This window comes from Chenopodium album, chromosome 15 (assembly GCF_948465745.1).
Source record: "Chenopodium album chromosome 15, dcCheAlbu1.1, whole genome shotgun sequence".
Taxonomy (NCBI): Eukaryota; Viridiplantae; Streptophyta; class Magnoliopsida; order Caryophyllales; family Amaranthaceae; genus Chenopodium; species Chenopodium album.
In genome coordinates, this window is record NC_137848.1 from 4,146,834 (window position 1) to 4,169,856 (window position 23,023).

General features: G+C 35.4%; 1 protein-coding gene and 1 pseudogene across 4 annotated transcripts; one reads left to right on the plus strand and one right to left on the minus strand.

The window, feature by feature from the left end:
* Positions 1–5,579: 5,579 nt before the first annotated feature.
* On the minus strand, positions 5,580–7,941 carry LOC145581639 (putative pre-mRNA-splicing factor ATP-dependent RNA helicase DEAH4 pseudogene; annotated as a pseudogene).
* Positions 7,942–10,130: 2,189 nt separating this feature from the next.
* Positions 10,131–22,220, plus strand: LOC145581640 (urease-like). 4 transcript variants are annotated; one of them, XM_081638658.1, is made up of 20 exons: positions 10,131–10,268; positions 11,305–11,466; positions 11,920–11,993; positions 13,822–13,867; positions 14,202–14,307; positions 14,428–14,570; positions 15,335–15,445; positions 16,050–16,213; positions 16,305–16,683; positions 16,786–16,894; positions 17,163–17,302; positions 17,671–17,808; positions 18,419–18,510; positions 18,627–18,756; positions 18,841–18,999; positions 19,539–19,706; positions 19,892–20,026; positions 20,556–20,627; positions 21,296–21,527; positions 21,673–22,220. In XM_081638658.1, the coding sequence occupies exons 2-19, from the start codon at positions 11,341–11,343 to the stop codon at positions 21,515–21,517; spliced, it is 2,514 nt and encodes an 837-aa protein (XP_081494784.1). In that variant the 5' UTR covers positions 10,131–10,268; positions 11,305–11,340; the 3' UTR covers positions 21,518–21,527; positions 21,673–22,220. The 4 variants fall into 4 exon arrangements, with proteins under 4 accessions (XP_081494784.1, XP_081494786.1, XP_081494785.1 ...); XM_081638660.1 differs by lacking the exon at positions 21,673–22,220 and having other exon boundaries at positions 19,892–19,964; positions 21,296–21,432; XM_081638659.1 differs by lacking the exon at positions 21,673–22,220 and having other exon boundaries at positions 21,272–21,390.
* Positions 22,221–23,023: the final 803 nt, after the last annotated feature.

Sequence of the window (23,023 nt, forward strand, 5' to 3'; positions counted from 1 at the left end):
ACCAACTACTTCGTAGTTAGTATTTCGCAGTTCACATATCATGCACATTCCATGGTTCGAAATTTTTAGAGGGAATTTTCCCGCCCTTTGCTGCCGCTTCCCAATACACGTATAAAATTTATTATGCCATTTACAGTGGTGCTATGAACTTAGTATAATTGAGGTACAATGAAATTAATTTTAGTTCCCAGATTTTAGTTCCCAGATAAATCACCTATCACTAATCTTCTTCATTTTCCACAAATTCTTTCATTTTCCTTTTGATTTTCAAAATATAAACATCCATACCAGAACATGTCAAGGAATTCGTCCGCAAGTACTGGATTTAGGGCTCAAACTTGTCATCCTAATCAGAGACCCGTGTCGTGGGTGGAGATGATAACTTGTCCTAATTGCGAGGCCATTGTAGTTGAGATTCGTGTTTCAGACACCTCGACTAACCCTGGTCGTTTATACTACAAGTGCCATCACTGCTCTTTTTTCAAATGGGTTGAAGAGGAGGCCATGATTCGACCAGAGAACATGGTTCCGGGGAAGCTAGTATGGTTGGGCATGGAAAAGATGGCTGCTGCTGTGGCTGAAGTCAACGGGGGTGTCCGGGTCGTTAAAAAGATGATTGCATTTTGTCTCATTGTAATATTAGTTTACGTACTAGGTCGTGTATGATAATAACCTGTACTAATTTTAATTATGATATGTCAATCCCAGTTATGTTAAATTTCAATATCAAGAACATAAACACGAGCGTAAAATATAATTCACTAATATAAGTACCATAATGCATCAGATGGTTCCATAATGGTACCATACTCATGTTTACAATAATATATATTCAAAATAAAGCACCACCACAAATCATATTGGTACCAAGTACTTTCTAATTGGTATTAGCAAACATGGCAATGAGGTACCATCTAAAATAAGATCAGATTTATTTGGAACTGTTATTCTCATTGACTGACTGTCCGAATAGTTGTTTCAGTGACCTCCCGCTAGTGGGTGATGCACCACGAGCTCCCTGCAAAAGTTGATAAAATTCGTAGTGAGACAACTACTAACCACAAATTGGATGGTATGAAGAATGCACCAATATAAATAATTTTTAATCTTACGTGGAACGAAAGGTTAACAACTTGCTGAACTATCTGTGGTACATCCGGGTGTTTGAGTGGATGGGCCATAGGTTGAACTTCACCTTTGCACCAAAGCACAACTACACCACCCGGTGAAGCTATAGGACCATACAAGTCCAACTCATAAGTCAAAGGGAGTGCTAGTTTAATAAGTACCAGATCTTCATACCTGTTACGGTTTTCTGTCACTACCATTATGGTTGGTTGGTGACGTTGATAAAGTTCATAGAAATGACGTACAAAACATGGACGGTTCATTCCTCTAGCATTCCAGCAAACAATTTTTTTCCCTTTTGGAATGATCGGTGTTGAGCTGGAGTACGGTGAAGTTGGAGCAGCCATAATTTTGTGGACATGGAAACGCAATTGTCGCTTTTTGGAATATGAAAAATACACTTGGACATGCAACACCACCTCAACAGTAGACAATTCCATGACATGGATAGAATCAGTGAAAGAACCAACAAAGATCGGAGATGTCTTCGTTGGTACAGCATACATAGCCAAATTATCAAATTGGTATTGGGGTTTTGGATCAAATATTGGTAGTAAATTTTGAGGAATCAAGCCTTGTCCCAAGTTTTGTAATTCCCATTGAAGATAATCCCACCAACCCCTATGCATGCCATACGAATCACACAACAAAGGTAAGTGACTAGGGAAGATTTTCTCACCTGATGGTATGAGCATGAACCGTCCTATGAAAGGCTCCCAATAAACCGCAGAAGACAACAAAGAAACCCTTAACTCGACTAGTTCTATTGGATCCACGCGATCAATATCATCGTACTTCTTGTAATACACCGTGTTGTTGATATCAAAGTCTACCTCACATGTCTCTAGAGGCTTAAGATACATAACATAAGGTGGATGATACGGAATTCGTGTACTAGGGGATAATTGGGTGGATTTTAACTTACTGCAAATATTTGGAGAAGTTGTCATTTTAAAAGAAATGATATATCCTGAACATATACATTTACAAGATCTACCCCATATTTATAGTCCAACATTAAATTCACAATAAATGCAACTACAACACCATTTACTCCTATCAATTATGACCCCTGCACGTAAAACAGGAGAAACACCATCACAGACCTATTACAACCATTTTAGTTCAAACAAAACACCAACAGAACTATGAAGGTGTTTTCTATGTTGTACGATGGTATCAATACAAAACCACCCTCAATAAAAATGGAACTATAAAGGTGTTTTCTATGTTATACGGTAATTCATCACAGCCCATTAATAATAATATTGTTAGTGTTTATTAAGTCGTTTATTAACTAACCCTTTTTCTCCATGTAAACCATGTAATTCAACATAGCCCATAAGAATAAGGTCGCTGTATTAGTTTTGACCTGAAGTACTTTCTATCTTTGATGGAGATGTAAAGTGAGTTGGTGATTTAGATGTTCTGATTATTCCACTAATCTAGGTATAACAGGATGGTATATCGAATAAAAAAGGGAACTATCCATGGTCCAATATATTATGTATGAGAATTTGGTAGCAACTATTGCTTGGATGGTATATAATTACCTGGATGGTACCTCCATATGATACCATCCTAATTGTAAAATGTACCATCTATAGTCAGGATGGTATATGATTATCCAAAATATATATCAAAGTACCATTGACATCCTCACCAAAATATGGTACCATTCCTAAGTGGGTAAGGTACTATCTATGGTCAGGATGGTGTAATAAGAGGTACGATCTTTGTATTAGATGGTACCAAATACATGATTCAAGTGCAGATTCAACACAACTGATCAACATACTTTACCCCCAAAAACTAAAGTATTGGACCCCCCATTTACCAACATATATTTTACAACTGCATCCAAAATACTTAAAAAAATGTTCTTTGACCCACTTCTCCTAAACCGAATCCAACTAACAAGTCAAACTACCTAACCCTCTTGTGCTTCTGTGATGAGGCCATCAAGGTCCTGTCGTCGTTCATTGCAGGCTGATCTGAGGTCTTCAATTAGCAACTTCACCCATCCAGCTTTTACATCACCCCCATCCTGCATAATTCACCAATGATACCAATAATTAATATCAACACGTATATCCATCAGAGCAAAACAAGCTAAGGTTATTGAGGAGTCACCAGATTTCTCCAACACCATGACTAAAACAAAGCAAAAATATACAATCCATTAAACACAAGAATTCAAATCACATTACAACAAAAGACACACATGGAACACACAAACACCACAATATAATAGCATGCATTTATATTGTGCCATTGCCTAGGGTTTGATTAATGTGCTCACTACAATTTACTCAATTTATATCAACTTTTAAGGGGAAGTGATTAGCTGTTTTATAAATTTATAAATAAAATATATGCTTATCTTTTTCATCGACACCTAACAAGATGTGCTCTGATGGTATTAATACAATACCAAACACACAATGAACACACAATGGTATTAATACAATACCAACACACAATGGTATTAATACAATACCAAACAGACACATAATGGTATTAATACAATACCAACGCTGCATATACAGGCACCATTATACCCTTCTGTTCACAAAATTCGCATTTTCCCACATTATCAGTGATATCACTATAATTAATCCATTTTCCCACATTATCAGTGATATCACTCTAAAACTTCATAACATAACAACATGAACACACAAACACGACAAACAAATCCATTTTCCAACAACACCCCAAAATTCAACAATTATAATAACAAAAAATCATCCATTTTATAAAATTCATCAATCATCCATCACACAAATTTCAAACATGAGCCCAAAAATGACAACTTCACATAATCAAATTTCACCACAAAAAAATGCAGCACAGATAACAAAAAACCCAAAATCAAAATCTATAAGAACCGTAAATTTGCACATATAACAAAAAATCCAAAATTAAAATCTATAAAAATACAGAAATTAAAATCTATAAAAATACAGTGCAAATATATAATAAAACCCTAATACTTCAACAAATGCTAAAATCCTAAATTTTTTGACAAAATTACCAACAAACTAACCGCAAGATGGATGTTCAGTGTCTTCAAACCGAGCGCTAGAATTTCTACGCCTTCAATTCCCTTGAAATGTTGCAGTTTCTTCGTCTCCTTGAGCGCAAACCTTTCACTTTCCCTCTTTCACTTTTTTAAGATTATGAAATCTAATGCTTTCTCTCTCCACTTTTCAGAGTTTTACAACTTCTCACAAGAAACCAAGTGGGGGGCCCATCACTGACGGTTTTTTTTTTTTTATATTTTATATAAAGACACCTTTTAAGGGAAAATGACCAATGTAGTAGGTAGAGACTTAAAAAACCTCGAGAAGTCTAGAACCCTATTGAACATGTAGCCGGGTGGATCAATTTAAGGACCAAAGTGACTCCTTACATAAAAGCCAACCGGTAAAGAAAACTAAAAAAAGGGTGAAGAGTAGTAATGGCTTTGATCCGCTTATGGCATTATTGATGGTTGAAGCTACTATGGTGGCTTGGTGATCTCAGATTTTATTGTGTACAAAAAATAATAGTTTTGTCTTTTTTATTTTCAGCTTGCTTAATAGAGTTTGTAAAGATTCATCTATTACGAAGTATTGTTTTTTCTTTTGTTGGAAGTAAATGCTGAGACTAGAAAGGTTTTTACCCTTTGAAAGTTTGATTATTTTTAGGGTCTGTTCACATTTACTGAAGTGAGCTTAATTGAATTGAATCGAGCCAAACTGAACTGAATAGAGCTGAAATGAATATTTTATGAGAGAAAGAAATTAGGAGCTGAACTGAACTGATTGGAGTTGAACTGAACTGAAATTAAGCTGAAGTGAACAGGCCCTTAGACCATGGAACATAAATAATACCATGCTTTGAACTGAAATTGAGATAATGATGTTAATTCTTACTCTATGAATGTATAACTCAATCAAACAAAATTGATCCGCAAACAATTTGATCTATGGATGGCGTTGTGATAGCAAAGCAAGGTCGTAATGCCAAAGAATCCATACTGTAAGCCCCTAAGGCATAGATTGTTGACACCAACAATAATATGCAATGTTCTTGTAAGGCAAAACTTACCATAATACGGAGTACTGAATACTGATACATGAATATCCGCCCTTGTGACCAAAGAAGACAAAAGGGATGAAGAATTACCATGTATTAATTACGTTGGTAGAGAGCTGTACATCTCTTTCTATGGAAAACCTCAAAAATGGGAGCTGCCGATGAAAATAAGAGATACAATTACTTAAAAGATTGGAAGACAGTGATCAAAGCAAACTAGATGGCCTTTACTTGGCGAATTTACGTAGTCCCATTCTTGATTTAATACAATTAACAATTCACAAATATTCCAACGAAAATCACCACTGATTCCAAAGAAACATCTAAGGTTTCTCCCCAAACATGAGCTCTCCATAATCAACTGTCAATAACAAGAAATTACTACTCTGTATAAATCTCAAAATGATACAATTACATGGTTAATGGTGAAGAGGAGAATTCAACAAATCAGCAAAAACACGGCCTATAACACAGCTACTATTAATTTCACCAAGTAAATGACTAATATCTGTGGCAATAAAGAATTATAGATAGCTCTTATCCTAAAGCTACTTCTTCACTTTACGAGAAAGGAAACGCTCTCGAGCTGCTTGGATTTTACTATCCCGATCAGCAGGAGACTCAACTTCCTTCACTTCCTTCTTTGACACACCTTGATCTTTCTCTTTAATGCCATCCTCAGGATCAGTGAAGCCCCCACTGAGTTTGTTGATATCAAGAGTCTCAAGCTTCTTTAAGATGGGGGAGATCCATTGCATTTCTACAGTACACACATTCCGCATAAATGGACTAGATGTTGTAATCAACTCCTGGTACACAACATAATTCGGAAGCATTCCATCCTCATCGGGTTGCAACACAGATGATGGATGCACTTGAACAAGCTGAGACTTCAACCCAAGTGTTCGATACCCATTATGGCGAATCATTCGTTCAGCAAGCTGATTAGCATAACCAACACATAATGCCCTCCTCAAGTTTCTGTAATTCATTTTTCTCTCTCTGGACTGGTGTTTCCCTTGAACTTCTGTAGCACATTTGGCCATCTTCTGCATTAACTGACACAGCTGCCCACGAACATCTTTGACAAATGACATCCCTCGTATCTGCAATCCATACTCTTTACACCATTCAATATCATAGCCTGTTTCATTCCACAACTCAAAAATCTGCAGCAGTTGTATATGATCACCCAAACCTCCTCCATCAGGAAGCTTCAAGGGAGTGTGCTTCCGTTTCTTTTCAGACCCTTTAGCAAAACTAGGAAGCAAAGAAGTTTCAGCCGATAACATGGCAGCAATTGTCAAAGCCTGTGACAGACTTCCATTCTCATTGGCTGCTATTAGAGTCCTAGACAAAGAAGGCTCCAACGGAAGCTCAGCCATGGTTCTTCCAACACTAGTTATCGCTCCATTCTCATCTATTGCATCAATGAGATACAACTGCCTAAGTGCATCACCTAAAGAAGCATAAGAAGGCGGGTCCAAAAAATCAAACTTAAGAATATCAATGCCAGGGAGGTCCAAGGACTTCAAATACAGGACACTCCCTGCAAGTGAGGTTCTCTGTATCTCAGGCACCGCGGCCTCCATAAAATCATCTTTATACACAATAGATGAATATAACCTATAACATTTCCCGGGGCATGTCCTCCCAGCACGCCCCGCTCGTTGATTAGCCTGCACTCTACTAATCTGTACAATATCTAATGAATACATCCCAGTTTGAGGATTATACTGTCTTTGCTTAACATAACCAGAATCAATAACATACACAACACCATCAACAGTCAAAGAAGTTTCAGCAATATTAGTTGCAACAATAAATCTCCTACAATTACTCGGCGGAGGGTTAAAAACTCGAACCTGTAACTCGGGTGGCAATGACCCATGAAGTGGATAAATCACAGCATCCATTACAGAACCTTCCTCTAAGCTCCTAACTCGATCCTCCAGCTTCTGCACCAACTTCTCTATATCCTCCTGACCTGTCATAAAGATCAATATATCCCCTTCAGGCTCCCGAACGTGTATATCGATCGCCTTCTTTAACGCCGCCTCGACAAAACTCTTAGTCACTTCATCCGTGTATATCACCTCCACCGGAAACAGCTTCCCAGGCACATTTAGCACAGGACACCCATTAAAAAATTCAGAAACTTTCTCCCCTTCAAGAGTTGCCGAAGTAATCAAAACCCTAAAATTCGCCGAATCACGAATACCCACCAATCTTTTCACAAGACCCATCAAAATATCCATATTCAAACTCCTTTCATGAGCTTCATCTAAGATTATCACGGAATATGATCGAAGTTCTGAATCAGATAAGCTCTCTCTAAGAAGAACACCATCAGTTAGGTATTTGATTCGGGTTTTTGTTGAAGTTCGATCTTCGAATCGAATTGCGTAGCCAACTTCTTCCCCAAGTCGGACCCCCATTTCTTGGGCGACACGGCGTGCGACGGAGACGGCGGCGACACGGCGAGGTTGTGTGACGCAAATGGTGCCGGAATCGGCGAAACCATGTCGGAAGAGGATTTGGGAAAGTTGGGTACTTTTGCCGGAACCAGTTTCTCCGATTAAGACAGTGACGAGGTTGTTCTTGACTGTTTCAACGATTTTGTCTTCGAATTGAAGAATCGGGAGCTTATCCATTGAAATGGAGTTGCAATGATGGCGGAAATGGTGATTGCGCCGCCGTTTAGCTCGAGGTTTACACGGGTTGTGTGCAACTAGATTCTAAAGAACAGAAATACTACGTATATAAACATCAAGACATACCTTTTAAAATGAAATTAAGTTGAAAATTTATGATAAAATTATACGTAAATTAGTGTAATCTATACTTAGTATTTAAAAACACAAACCATAATTTTTCATATGACACATGTCATCACAAGTCACTCAATACCACATATGACACATGTCACCCCTTTTAATCTTTTTGTTTAAGTCTTAATGTATTCCATAACTTGCAAATTCAATTAAGAAAATGAAGTGTTTCATTTCCATCATAATAATATAAAGTTGAACCAATTAATATCCTTCACATAAACAAATGAATTGAATTATATAAAAATTGTCTTTTTAATTCCTAGACTTAAAACATAACTTAAACTAATATGTCATTTCATATCCTACAAGCTTCATGTATATATACGTAACTAAATTTCATTATCTTTTTCCATTGTTCTACCCTCATTCTTTTTTTCCCTTTAAGTTTTAGCAATGAAACAATTACTTCGTATTTCATATCAAAAGTTTCAACTATTGAAAAACATACTAACATATGAAATAACTTAGGTAAGAACCCGTGCATCGAACGGGCCAAAAGGCTAGTTAATATTAATGTATCTTCAATATTCCTTTTAATAGATTCTTATACATGGTCTTTAAAGCCCTTAGGGCTATTGTTATTATTTTTCATAAATTATAAATCCGATTAAAAACTCATTTGTTACTCCTTCATTTAGGAACAAGTGAATAAGCTAAATGAGCCTAACTCAAACCATTTTGGCTCGCGGATAACTCGTTTATTTTGTTTGCTAGGTTCGTCTTGTGCCACAAACGGTAATTTTAAATTTTGTTATCCATTCTATACTATGTTTAGTGTGTTCATTTAAAAGTCTATTTAAAATTTGTTTAAACCAAATTAAAAAAAATAAAAAGCACAAAGTAATGATTATTATTTTTAAGCAAAATTGGTCTTAACATCATAAAATATTAGTTGGTTGCTCATATGTACTAGCATGACCTTTGACTAGTAGCCAGTGCAGCATATCTTTAGTGCCAGGTTTCAATTATGATATTTCACGCATTTGATGAAGGTCAATTTTTCCTTATTCTTCTTCGAGTATTAGGATATAAATATAAACTAGTTTTTAGCCCGGACAATGCCCCGAATAATTGTATGTATATTAAAACTAAATTTTAATATGATAAATTAAGTGAAATATAATTATTGATTAGTTAATCTTTTTAAATGATTATTGTTTTATTTATTTATTTGTTTTATTTTATTTTAATAAAAGTACTTGTACTTGTTTTTCAAAAAATATTGAACACCAAAATTCATTATCTAATAGTGAGTATTCAAAGTTCTTCGACTGTTATAATAATTCTCCTAAAATGGAAATATTTATTTTTTAAAAAGAAAAAACATTATTAGCATGAAAAGTACTACATGTTTGTTAGTTATATATTCTAAATAGTTGTAGAGTTGTATGTTTGAGCAAATGTAAGAGATGAGATTAATTTTGTTATTATATTAAACCCCATACACTGTTGTTAAATAAATTTGAATAAAAATTGTACATATATTACTAAAGTTTGGAATTTACAAACGTAATTCACTATTTAAGTGGTGGTAAAAATTAAATCATAGTGATGTAATGAATATGGAAATAATGGTGATAATTAATGGTACTACATGGCGCCACATCATATGCCAAGTAATGGCGTCACATGGCGCAATTACATGCCTTTGTTGATACATGGCAGAATTGCATGTATTGTCATTGAGTTTTAATAATATAAGAGGCTCCTTTTATATTTTTCAAAAATGATTACTTTTTGCTCCTTTTCCGAAATTACCTAATTGCCGGTAGAATAATAGAAAAAGATTTCTATTAATTACGATGTACGTCTTACAAAAATTTATCTATATAAACCCTAACCCAATTGAACTCAATTACGAAGTATTTAGTAGTACGTATTATAAGTTTATAACTAAGTATCCTTAAGTCCTTAACCGGTAATTTTGTGTGAGTTTGAGTCGAATTGACGAGTTTCACCTTTAGCGATTTTGCCACAATTGACTTGATGACTTCATTAAAATTTATTACAACCAGTCAACCATTGATTAATTAAGTCCATTTATTGAAATAAAACATGAAATTAAACTTCAATTCAATAAGACAAATTTTCTGAAGTCAAAGTGAGTAAGAGAAGCAATATTGAACTAGTTTGCTGCTCACTGATGCTCTCAAAACTCCCAATCGTCCTATTCTATTGAATTAATTCAACGTTTGAAGCTTCAATTCCCAATTTAATTCCAAGGTTCAACTGTCTTTCTTTCCCCCATTGTTCTTGATTTAGTCAAATGCAGCATTTTAATTATTTTGATTTTGTAATTTAGATTTTGTAATGGGTATGAATGTTTTGATAATTTTTTTTCCCCAAAGTTTCATTTTTTAATCAAATGTCTGGAATTTGTAGTTGCTTACTTTCTTTAATTTGACATGCATGAATTTCCTTCGATTTTTACTAGTTTCATACTTGTATTTTCTTATGATTTTTCTGGGACTAACTAAATTAATACATATCAATTTTTGTTCTATTTAATGGCTGTTTATGTTGGGCATAATTTGGTGTTTGAATAGTGGTTCAAGTGTTCAACTGCTGGGTAGAATACTCAAATTGGACAAAATCCCCCCAAAAATGGAGGGGAAAAGAAGGATGGAAATGGTAAAATATTTAAAATAATGGAAATGGGAAGCGAGAGAAAATTATTTTGTGTAAATTCAAGAATATACTTAGTAGATCATTGTTGAGGGAGGGTGGCTACAATCAATTTTCCTTGATCTAAAATCGTCGAGTTTCGAAGTTTCATAATCTGTTCTAAGGTGGTGGAAAGTCTTTTCTGCTTGATAAAAAATGGCCTCAGGGTTGGCAAGTAGGTTAATCAGATTCCCTAATGTTTTGATATTTGGGGTGTGGGGAAAGCATCGTAAAGGCATTGCTTTCTATTGACCGAAATCACATCCATTCAATCATGTTTCCTCTTCCTCCTTGAATTAAGGTATATGTAGTGTTAATTGATTCCAGAAAAATGCAAGGTTTTCTTTTATGTACTTCGTTCTAGTTCTTGGCCTTTTGATTCTGTTTTCATTTGTTGACATGTTTCTACTTGGTTAAAGCCTTTGTTCTATATACCCGGTAAAACATGTATAGGAAGAAATTGAAGGATAGAAGCAATGTGTGACTTAGAGGAATGCATGAGAATTGTTTTCATTAATGTCCGTGTTTCTTGTTTTTATTATAATTATATGTATGGGATCTTCTTACTCACTTCTATCATTGTAAATGATTGCAGTTGATAGTGGTGCAAATTTCTGAAGGAAAGTTACAAATGAAATTGTGTCCTAGAGAGGTCGAGAAACTAGCTCTTCATAATGCTGGTTTCCTTGCGCAAAAGCGTCTTGCTAGTGGTCTTAGGCTCAATTATACCGAAGCTGTGGCTGTCATAGCAACTCAGGTGGCTACCACTTACTGCCGCTTTATAAACCCATGCCATTCATATTTTTATTTCTAAATTGTTTAAGCATCTCTTAACGATTTTTTTTAATGTAGACTTTCTAATGTTAACAAATTTGTGGAAGCATGGTTGAGTATTAGTTCTTGTATACACGGATATTTGTAAAATTCTTTGCACCCCATATAACCCCTTGATATTGATGGGATTTGGGGCTATCAGCTAATACCTCATACCCAATCCTTTACCTAAGTCAAGGAGCTAGGATCTGACTTCCACCTTATTAGTTCCCTGCCACCTGTTGAAAATAATTTCTCAAGCAATCACCTTCTAATTGAAGGGTCAATTCGTCACTATTAAGTATCGAAGATTTATCATCTGGTTGAATGTGTTTGGTATGTGGTTTAAAGCCTCAAAGCAAAAAGGTTGATATACTGTAATTGTTTTATTCTATAGATTTTAAGTTTTGTTCGTGTTGGAAACAAGAGTGTGGCAGAACTTATGGACATTGGGAAGCAGCTTCTTGGAAGGTAACTTATACGAAGTAGTTTTTATTTTTATGTTTTGGTCATATCTAGGAAAATGCTCTTCCGGAAAAGAAGTTACTTTTCCAGTTTTCCTCATGTCTGTGTCTCCTACTCTCCGGGATCAACCTTCTGATTGTAAACAATTGTATTATCATGCCGAAAACTGATACAAGTCACTTGTTTTGTTTCCTTTTGTTTTTATATTCAGACCTCCATGTGTTGTTTCACAACTATATTGTTATGTGAATGTTTGCACCAAAAAAAAATTATGTAAATGTGTTGCTTGAAATAGATTTTGATCTGTTGAGGAAAACTCACAAACTCATTGTCATTATATCTACTGTGGAAGGAAAATATTTCTCTTTATGATGAGCACTGTCATAAAGAGTGATCTTCCATCCTGTAGTGGTAGTTGGTGATCTGGGAAAGACTGTTTTGTGGAGGAAGTTTGGGATGCTGTTAAGAATTTGGGTGAAGAAATTTTTTCGGATTAGGTCCATTTTAAAAGTACGTTCTTAAAGTTACCAGATTGTATGAATGACTGTTGGTTTCTTTACTACCTTTGTTAAAAATATTGTATGGAGTATCTTAAAATCTTTTATGCCACTTTTATGATGTGGCTTTTACATGCGTAGTTGAGATTAGAACCCAATACTGTAACTAATTGTATGGATGGTTGTAGCTTTCTTTACTACCTTTAGAAAAGTATGCTCAAACAATCAAACCTATTGATAGATCTTTTAATTTGAGATGAGGAAGTAGTAAATTAGAAGGCTTTACTTTGGGAAGCACCTTGATGCCTAACCTTGTCGAGTCCAAAAATGTTCTCCAGAGTCTAAGTTTGAAGACAATAATTCACGAAATTGGACCATTTATGGAGATTTTGAGACTCGATGACAAAAACTCAAGTGATGGCAGGGGGGCATCCCTAGGTCAAATAATGTTGTTTGGATCCATATACGACCACTGATTGGTCGCATAAAGGCCCGTGGTAGCATTGAGTTAATAAAAAGAGACTTGCACGTAACCTACTACATTGACAACTTAAAGGCAATGTTGATGGTTCCAACCACCCAAATGGCCTCTCGGGGTCTTGTGGAGTCCATGGGAAGCACCTTGATTTTTTTTTTTTTCGGGCCCAAATAACTCGAAATCGAAAACTATAATAAGTGCTTAGAGGCCATTTTTGAGAAAATTTTCCAAAAACGAACTGAATGTGTATGGTGTTCCCCAAAATAAAAAATGTTTGTTTTGAACCATAATAGGCATTCCGTTAGGTCTATAAAGTTTCGAAAATGAGTTAAGTCTAATATGTGGTTGTTTCGGAATTTTAATGCATCGGTTGTTAAGAGTTACAATAGAGCATCCCAGGTGGGAAGCACCTCAATGCCTAATCTTGTCCGATCCAAAAATGTTCTTCTGAGTTTAAAAAATTTGAAGTCTATAATTCACGAAATCGGATCATTTTGAAGATTTTGGACCTAGAGTCGAAAAATCAAGTGATGGCAAGGGAGGCATCCCTAGATGTGTTGAGGAGTATCTCGATGCCTAATTTTGCCGAATCTGAATTTGTTCTCTGGAGTCTAATTTAAAGACTATAATTCGCGAAATCGGGCCATTTTTGGAGATTTTAGAACAGGTATTAAAAACTCAAGTGATGGTAGAGGAAGCATCCCTAGCCAAATAACGCTGTTTGGAACCATATACGACCACTAACCAGTTGCATAAAGAGTTATAACCAGCTATAGACTTATAGTACATCACTTTTCAACATTTGATAATGTCTTCTCACTTGTAATGAGAAGCTAACCTAAAATTTTGGTTATGGCAGGCGACAGGTCCTTCCAGCTGTTGTTCACATTTTACATACTGTCCAGGTACATGGCTTCAATTCTTAATAAACTTTGTGTATTTTGACCGTAAAATGGTCCAGAGTCATGTTGCTGATTAATCGAAGATAAAGTTTCCTGGTTTCAGATTTGTTATTCTGATCTCTCAGGGTGTTCCTTTCATGGATTCTGACAGGCGTGACAGCTTGTCTTCTTTCATGATAATTTGGGAATCACTTTTGTTTAGTAGTTTCTGGACTTTAGAACACAGTGAATCAGTCAAACGAGATTCATTATTTAGGACTCAGAGTTTGTAACTGCTTTTTTTTTTCTTTCTTTTTTTCAGAACATTACTACATAAATGTATTGCTTTCATGTTTAGGTTGAAGGGACCTTCACAGATGGGACTAAGTTGATCACCGTCCATGATCCTATTGCTAGTGAAAACGGAAACTTAGAGTTAGCTCTTGATGGTTCCTTTCTTCCAGGTTACAATCTGCACTTCTTTTTGTTTACGTCACTTTATCTACTGGTTTTCAGCAGCATATTCAGTAGCACCATGATGAACATTCATTTACTAGGCATTGATTAAAACTTTAGCTTTGCAGTTCCATCATTGGACACATTCCCGGAGTTGGAAGACGATATTGTACCCGGTGAGCTAAGGCCTGGGGTTGGAGACATCTCCCTGAACAATGGCAGGAGAGCAGTAATCCTCAAAGTTGTTAACAACGGAGATAGACCGGTTCAGGTGCACTCCTTAACTAGATTTACGTGAATAGATTGATTTAAGAGATTAATTTGGTGGCAAGGTGAAGGATATCTTCAATATGCGACAACTGAGTTTGATTTTAATGGCAACGACACTAGACCTTTGTTTGAATTTTTATAAAGAATTCTCTCTCTCAATGGTTCAAGCACAACAGCTCAAGATAGACATATTAATTCATATGCATCCAACTATATTTGCGGGCATGTGACTTGAATTTATGGCAAAAATAATTTAACTTTCCTTGTATCTTCTACACAGTTCAGGAGAAAACAACTAACTTATTTTGCTGCCCTGCAAGGAAACTAAATGAACGCTTACTAACACTAACCCCGGCCAATTAAAGAACCAGTGCTGCCCACTAATTATCTGATATGAAGTATAACTTTTGAAACCTAAGACTCCATAAATATAGGAATTACATACATAAAACAAATCCCAACACATTAAACCCTCACTATAAGAACCATTATAAAGTGCTTCCTAGGAAAGCAATTAAACACAAGTAACTCCTATAACAAGACTAAATCAGCTGTTAGGAGTCTTAGGACCCAAGGACACTGTCTCAGCCAGTGTAACGAAGGGAAAGCTTTGGAATCCTAATTCTTTCTTGGCCTATTTTTGGGTACCTGAGCCGTAGTTTTAAAGTGTTTTTAAGGACCTTTTTCTTTAAAGTTTATACCACAGTATCAGTTGACCGCGTATAGCATTCTTATATTCCTAATCAGTCTTGTACTTGTGTTCAGGTTGGCAGTCACTATCATTTCATTGAGGTGAATCCTTCCTTAATATTTGATCGAAGAAAAGCTTATGGCATGCGATTGAATATACCTGCCGGAACAGCAATACGATTTGAGGTTTGACTCTGCATTTTAAGCGTTTGACTGTTACACTATCAACTTCCTTTGCTGAAATAATTTTAGTCCTTTATCTGCAAAAATTATCTGTCCAGTGAAGTGTTGAGACTGCCTATTGTTCAGCTACAAACTTTCCGCTCCAGAGGTTGTGTTAATGTGTTATCATTCCATTATAGTAATACTATGCCTTCCTATAGTTCCATTGTTAACGATTTGAACTTAGCCAGTCCTCTACAACAACAAAGCCTTAGTCCCAAAATAATTTGGGGTTGGCTAACATGTATCGTCACAAGGAACCGTCCGACAAAGAAAAAGGGAATATAACAAGATAACGAATTGAAAAAGTCCTCTATAACTTTTTGTTTTCTTTGGTGAAGAGATGAGTCCTCTATTGCTACTCACCCATCTATAGATTTAGGATTATTGTATAACTCCTAGATGATATGGAATTGGAATGATCATGCATTTCCTTCAATTTTTCAACCAAACCCAAAATTGACTTTGTTTTAAGAGGTTGCTTTATTGATATTTCTAATTTCTGTTATTGTAGAACCTTAAATTTACTTGATTTTCTTCTGTTTGTTTGTTCCTTTTATTTTGCTAGCCAGGGGATCCAAAAAGTGTCACTCTTGTAAGTATTGGAGGCAAAAGATGCATTAGAGGGGGGAACAACATTGCTTACGGTCCAGTTGATGATGCCAAAATCAAAACTATAATGGACACTATACATTCTAGAGGATTTGGACATTCAGATGAAGATAATGCCAGGTCAATAATTACTGCATACTGTATTTATGTCTAGACACGTGAATGTCATAGCTTGAATTCTTTATAGACTCCCCTCCTAATTGGTTTGCAGTGGAGGAGTCACCGGAGAAGATTCGAATTTCACTAAAATCATGTCTCGTGAGGCTTATGCAAACATGTATGGTCCTACAACTGGTGATAAAATCCGGCTTGGTGACACTGATTTGTTTGCAGAAATAGAAAGGGATTTTGCAGTTTATGGTGATGAATGTGTTTTTGGAGGCGGGAAAGTTCTAAGGGATGGAATGGGTCAGGCTTCTGGGTACCCATCAGCTGTCTGTCTGGACACTGTTATCACTAATGCCACGATCATTGATTATACCGGAATATTTAAGGCAGATATTGGTATTAAGGGTGGTAACATTATTGCCCTCGGAAAAGCGGGTAATCCAGATACAATGGATGGTGTATCAGCCAACATGATCATTGGGGTAACAATAATCACTATTTGTGTGCTACTTGTACTAGTTAGATTTCTATTTTGTTTCAAGTACATAATGCATTTGAATGTTTTTTATTATCAAATGTATCAGGTCAATACAGAGGTGATTGCTGGAGAAGGAATGATTGTTACAGCAGGGGCTATAGACTGCCATGTGCACTTCATATGTCCTCAATTGGCTTCTGAAGCAATATCCAGTGGTGAGGATCTAATTGATTTGAATTCTGTGTGAGCTGCTGCAAAAAAAAAAAAAAAAAAAAAAAAAAAAAAAAAAAAATATATATATATATATATATATATTGGCTGTAGTTGTTCCATGGTTTTAAATAAAAAATTGCTGATATATGATGTATTGCTCATGAATACACTGAAGTCGAAATTATTTTTTAGGATTCTGGACCATCTTCTACTTGTTTGTCAAACATATCTTGTCGTTTTTTTCCTGTTAAACTTGTATTGCTTTTGTAGGAATTACTACTTTGGTAGGAGGTGGAACTGGACCTTCTTTTGGGACACGTGCAACTACCTGCACACCTGCACCTTCACACATGAAATTTATGTTGAAATCCACTGATGATATTCCATTAAACTTTGGTTTCACTGGTAAGGTAGGCTTACGTCATTGTTTTGTAAGAATTTTAAGCTTGTTCTCTTGGGTGCTGGGAAGTGGCATGAATACGCATAATTTTATCCTTTGTACTCCCTATGTCCCTATAAGATTGCCCCAAACCTTTAACTTCACTTTTTTAAGAAGCAAAGCCAGATTTGTGCACATGGGGGACACAATTATTGATGATGAAAGATAGATAGAGAGAGCTAGTTGGATTGTAAGTGGGAAAATTTACCAAATAGGTTTTGGGGTGATCTTTTAGGGGCAGAGGGTGTATTTCCCATTTTGTTCGCTGTAACAATTCTTAGGTATTGAGTCTCTGATTGAAACATTAACTCTTATAACTACTTTGTTGAATGTCACTAGGGTAATAGTTCTAGGCCAGAAGGACTTCCTGAAATAATAGTTGCTGGAGCAATGGGACTGAAGCTTCATGAGGATTGGGGAACGACTCCTGCTGCAATAGATAGTTGTCTTAATGTTGCAGAAGAATATGATATTCAGGTATTAGTCCGTAGTATTTATGTGAAGAATATGGTATATGGATTAATATCCAAATGGTTATTGTCCCAGATATCATTAATGATTTTTTTTGTAGACCTGGCATATTTCTTTTGTGCGACTTGTTCTTATCTAATAATTTCTTAAGATCCATGTTTTGCTATATAAGTCCTGTGTACAGGTTCATTCAATAATGGGAGATTATATAAAATGCTCTGAGTTCAAGGTGTTTTCTCAGATTTACCCTAACTCATTAGAAATTCCCAAAGTACAATGAAGTACCAAAAACTGCTCCCAAACTAATCTTATGCTAACGGGTCTTTGGCAGTAAATATACCCTCTCTTCGTCTCTTATCTATCTCCTCTTTGAAATTTGAATCCCTCCCTCCTTTATATGGATATATAAAAATTCATTTTTTAATGCTTATTCTGTACTTTATTAGTATTTCAGTACCTATTGGTTTGGAAATTGAAGCAAGCTAGCAGTGTAATAGCTGCGACTGATACTTGCTGGCTTGCTGCACTAATACTCAGTTTTTAGATTATTTTTTCAGCTTAGTTAAGCATACTACTTACTATGGGCTTGGATTTTTCTCTTTTGTCCCATTGCCAGGTCAATATCCACACGGACACATTGAATGAATCTGGATTTGTTGAACACACAATTGATGCATTTAAAGGAAGAACGATTCATACGTACCACAGGTGTGAATTGTGGTTATATTTCATCTATATTTATGATGAGACTTGATTTGTGAAGTACACAGAAATATTAACTTGAAACTATCTGCATGTATCTGTTCATGGTATTGCTTGAGCAGTGAAGGTGCAGGTGGTGGTCATGCTCCTGATATAATCAAAGTCTGTGGAGTTAAAAATGTTCTTCCGTCTTCAACTAATCCTACTAAACCTTTCACTTCGAATACAGTAGATGAGCACCTTGACATGCTGGTATGCCTCTTTATCTCCCACTGTCCGTGTGTGTGTGCCTCCATTTCATTTATGCTTTTTGCCTTTTCTTCTGTCTTCATGCAGATGGTCTGCCATCACCTCAACAAGGACATTCCAGAAGATGTGGCTTTTGCTGAATCACGAATCCGTGCTGAAACAATAGCTGCAGAAGATATTCTGCATGACATTGGTGCCATTAGTATCATATCTTCCGACTCGCAGGCTATGGGTCGCATTGGAGAGGTTTGTTAATATGACATCATCTACTGTAAAGCAAAGTATATTTGCTTATCTTTATGTGCTCTTCCCTCTCCTTCCTGTCACGTTTTGCAATTTATTTATTTTTTTTTTTTTTATAATAATCTTTTGTCATAAAGTGAGGGATTTGCCACCTGGGGGATGTTTTAGGGAAGGATAATCCCAAGAGACAGTTGATCCCTTGTCTTAGGGTTAAGAATGTGAGTTGCACTTTGTTGTGTGAAATGAATATATTACTTTTACAAGAATCATTCTGTTTTGGGTATGAAAGAAACACTAAATTTCACAAAAAAGGTAAAATTACCAAATACCAAAGTAGCTGTGTCGATCTTCGTTCCTGTTCTCATTGATAAAGATATTAATGATTTATGCAGTATTTTTCTATATCCATATGACTATTTTAAAAGCTATCCCCAGTACTAGTCCATGAAAGTCAATGCTGTCAAGAAGCTGTTCTGTTAGATTGATATACCAGTATATCGAACAGTTGGACTTTCTAGTCTCAGTTATATTCATTTATGCAGGTTATATGTAGGACTTGGCAAACTGCACACAAGATGAAATTACAGAGAGGACCACTGCCGTCAAGTGAAACTGACAATGATAATTTCAGAATTAAACGCTACATAGCAAAATACACCATTAATCCTGCCATAGCTAATGGGTTTTCTAAGTATGTTGGATCAGTTGAGGTGTGTTGCTTAAACCAGCTTGGCATAAAATTTGCATCATCTATAAGTCTCTCCTTGAATATTAATTTTCCCAAATTTTTAAATTTTTTTTTTTTACATGATTTACTTGGCTCTCATATGCATAGTACGCAAGAAAAGATACAACGAGAGTTCTAGTTTTTTCATTGAATTACTATTCCCTGCAGGTTGGGAAGTTGGCTGATCTTGTTGTGTGGGATCCTGCTTTCTTTGGGGCAAAACCAGAAATAATCATCAAAGGTGGTGAAATTGCATGGGCTAATATGGGTGATGCTAATGCTAGCATACCAACACCAGAGCCAGTAACAATTTTTTGTCATTGTTTAAAGGAATTATATGCAAACTAGTTCGATGTCTTAGATATGGTTTATCAAACATCAGAATATTATGCATTTAGCATTCACATGATGCTCCCTCCATCCCGATTTCCTTTTAAATAGCTCTATTTTTGGTTGTTGCATAGCATTAGGTGATTTAGAACACTTTCTAATTACACCGTATTATGTAAAATTTGAACTTTATCGTTTTGTTTTGTATGATATTATTAAGGCCTTGTCTAAATAATCCAAAGGACATGTAAGAAATCCAACTGGTATGTTGGAGATGTACTTAAAAGAGTTAAGGATAATCATGGGTTTTAACTAAGTTCCTTTGAAGTGACCCCCAATCAAATATGAGTGACAGAGGGAAGATTTAATGATGTAGCTTGCATAATTTATTGGCCATACAAGTTGAAAGGTACTGAAAATGTACCCGGGTAGAAGCATCCAGTGGTGTTATGTTATAAGAGGGCGTCTAGCCGAGTTCTTATCTATCAAGGCTTTATTGCAGGTGATCATGCGGCCTATGTTTGGAGCTTTCGGAAAAGCTGGAAGTGCTAATTCAATCGCTTTTGTCAGCAAGGTATGCACAATTGATCAAACTTTTTAGGAAAATAGTCAATTAGAAAATTTGAACATTCGCATTGTGAATCTTTTACATAAAGAACCTGATTTATGAAAATCAATGGAAAAGTGGGCCTGTTCGTCCATGGGAACTATATAAGATATATATGTTGGTTTGACCTTAACTCTGAAATTTTCCACAACTTTATCCTGCAAGCAAACAAAGACTTATTGGACATGTTTTAATAAGATTCTATGCTTTTCCTGAAATCTTTTGAATTTCCTTATTACAATATTTTTTTACTTTGTGTTTTTATGCTTATGGTTCTTGGTTGAGATTTAGTTTTATAAATCAATTTGTTTTTCAAAAGGCAGGTCTTACCTTACATCACTGTCAAAACTTTTACTATCTGCTAATAATGCTATTCTTTTGTTCTTGATATTACGTATGCAGCCTTTTCTATAGTCATTTAATTATAAGTATTGTCTTTATATCGAAACATAACTTTCTTTTCAATTGCAAATGGGTAACATTTTTTGATATCATATTGTATCTGAAGAAACTAGTTCAAATGAACGGTGAAAATAAAAATGCCCATGACTGTGTACACATGTGTGTATTGTTGGTGCATGTTGTTCACACCTAAGAATAATTTCATTTAGACCTGCTCGATTCTCCATTAACAGGCAGCTCTAAACAGGGGAGTAAAGGAACTGTATGGGCTTGACAAGAGAGTAGAAGCAGTGGGTGGCGTAAGGAGTGTTACCAAAGAAGACATGAAACTCAATAATTCTCTGCCAAAGATTACGGTGGATCCTGATACTTACACAGTTACTGCTGATGGTGAGGTGCTCACATGTTTTCCAGCAACAGCTATTCCATTGTCACGAAATTACTTTCTATTTTAGGCTTTTATTGGTAAGTTTATCTTCAGTTTACTTATTTAGGTACACTTTTTTATTTGGTGTAAATTTTTTCTTTGAAATTTCACCTAGGCATCTGGAGATGTTTTATCTCAAACTTTAGTAGCGCATGAGAATAATGTTCTTTTTCCTTCATTTAGGTCGAAAACTTCTGAATTTATCACAGTTATCCCGCGAAAGAGGCCTGTGAAGAAATGGAGAAGTTTTTATGATTGCAGACAGACCTACATCACATCTGGTTAGGAAGAATAATTAACCAATCCTGGGAGAGAGTGACACAATTATTTATCAGTAATGATATATGTAGCCCTTGGGGCTATATATATAAGCATTAAATATATACTTTCTAAAATGGAAATGAGTTGGGAATTCATGACAAAATCACGCACAAATTGGTGTAACTAATGTTAATTTATTCTCAATATTTCCTTTTGTAGCTTCTTATACATGGCTATGTATATCATTTACCATTGTTTATTCCAGACGACGTGTAATGAAAAAAATCAATAAATTCAAAGTGAATAAACAGAATAATAGAAGAGTATTGGCTAGTGATTCTACCAAAATGACCCTGATAGTTCATACACCATATATTACGTTTCTGGTTAATTGGATGCTCTTCATTCACTTTTCTTTTTATTTGCCTGTACACTTGTACTGAATTCTGTCGGAGGCGGGGGTTAGGGGGGATTACGGGTAACCCTCTTTGAATATGTCGTACTAGGTTCTTTTGTCAAACATGAAGTATAGAATTTGATAAATTTTGTAAGATTTATTCGTACACTACGAGTCTCTTGGACTTGATCTTCTACATCTCCTCTAACATCGGTCACACTCAAGACACTTCTTGAGTGTGTACAGATTGTTCAGGTTGTTATCTTGGCTCTTATGTACAGTATTACAAGCTTGAAAGTGAACATCAAAGGAAAACCGTCTTAAGTCAAGATTACAGATCAGATCTGCACCATTAAAGGTTACAAACAGGGACGAAAAAAAAAAAAAAACATAGGCTATTGATTTATTTTACATGACCCGAAAATATTTTGACTAATATTGATCGATTTTTATAATATTTTTGACCTAAATACGAGTACACGACCTTATGCTAATACATTAAAACCGGTCAAAATGACCTAAGTACGACATCTTGACTTAGTGGCTAAGGTCAAGGCCTCAAGAGCTAAGGATAGGTCACAAATTTGTAACTCCCTTTCTCCATTTGTAATTTATAATGTCTTTTTATCTCTTACAAAAAAAAATCCGAACTTTACCAAAATCAAGGGATACCGAGTATATTTTTTGCCTACGTTTATAATGGTCTTTTTTTTTTCTGTCTTATTTAATGAATTATAATTAGTAATTAAGACGTACTTAATTATTTTAAAACGAGCAACAAATTCACGTTACAAATTTAGTTGAGCTAGCTGATTAGTACTTTGTATTTATTAAATTATGACTTTTAGCAATACTAGTACGTAGTATTTGTCAAAA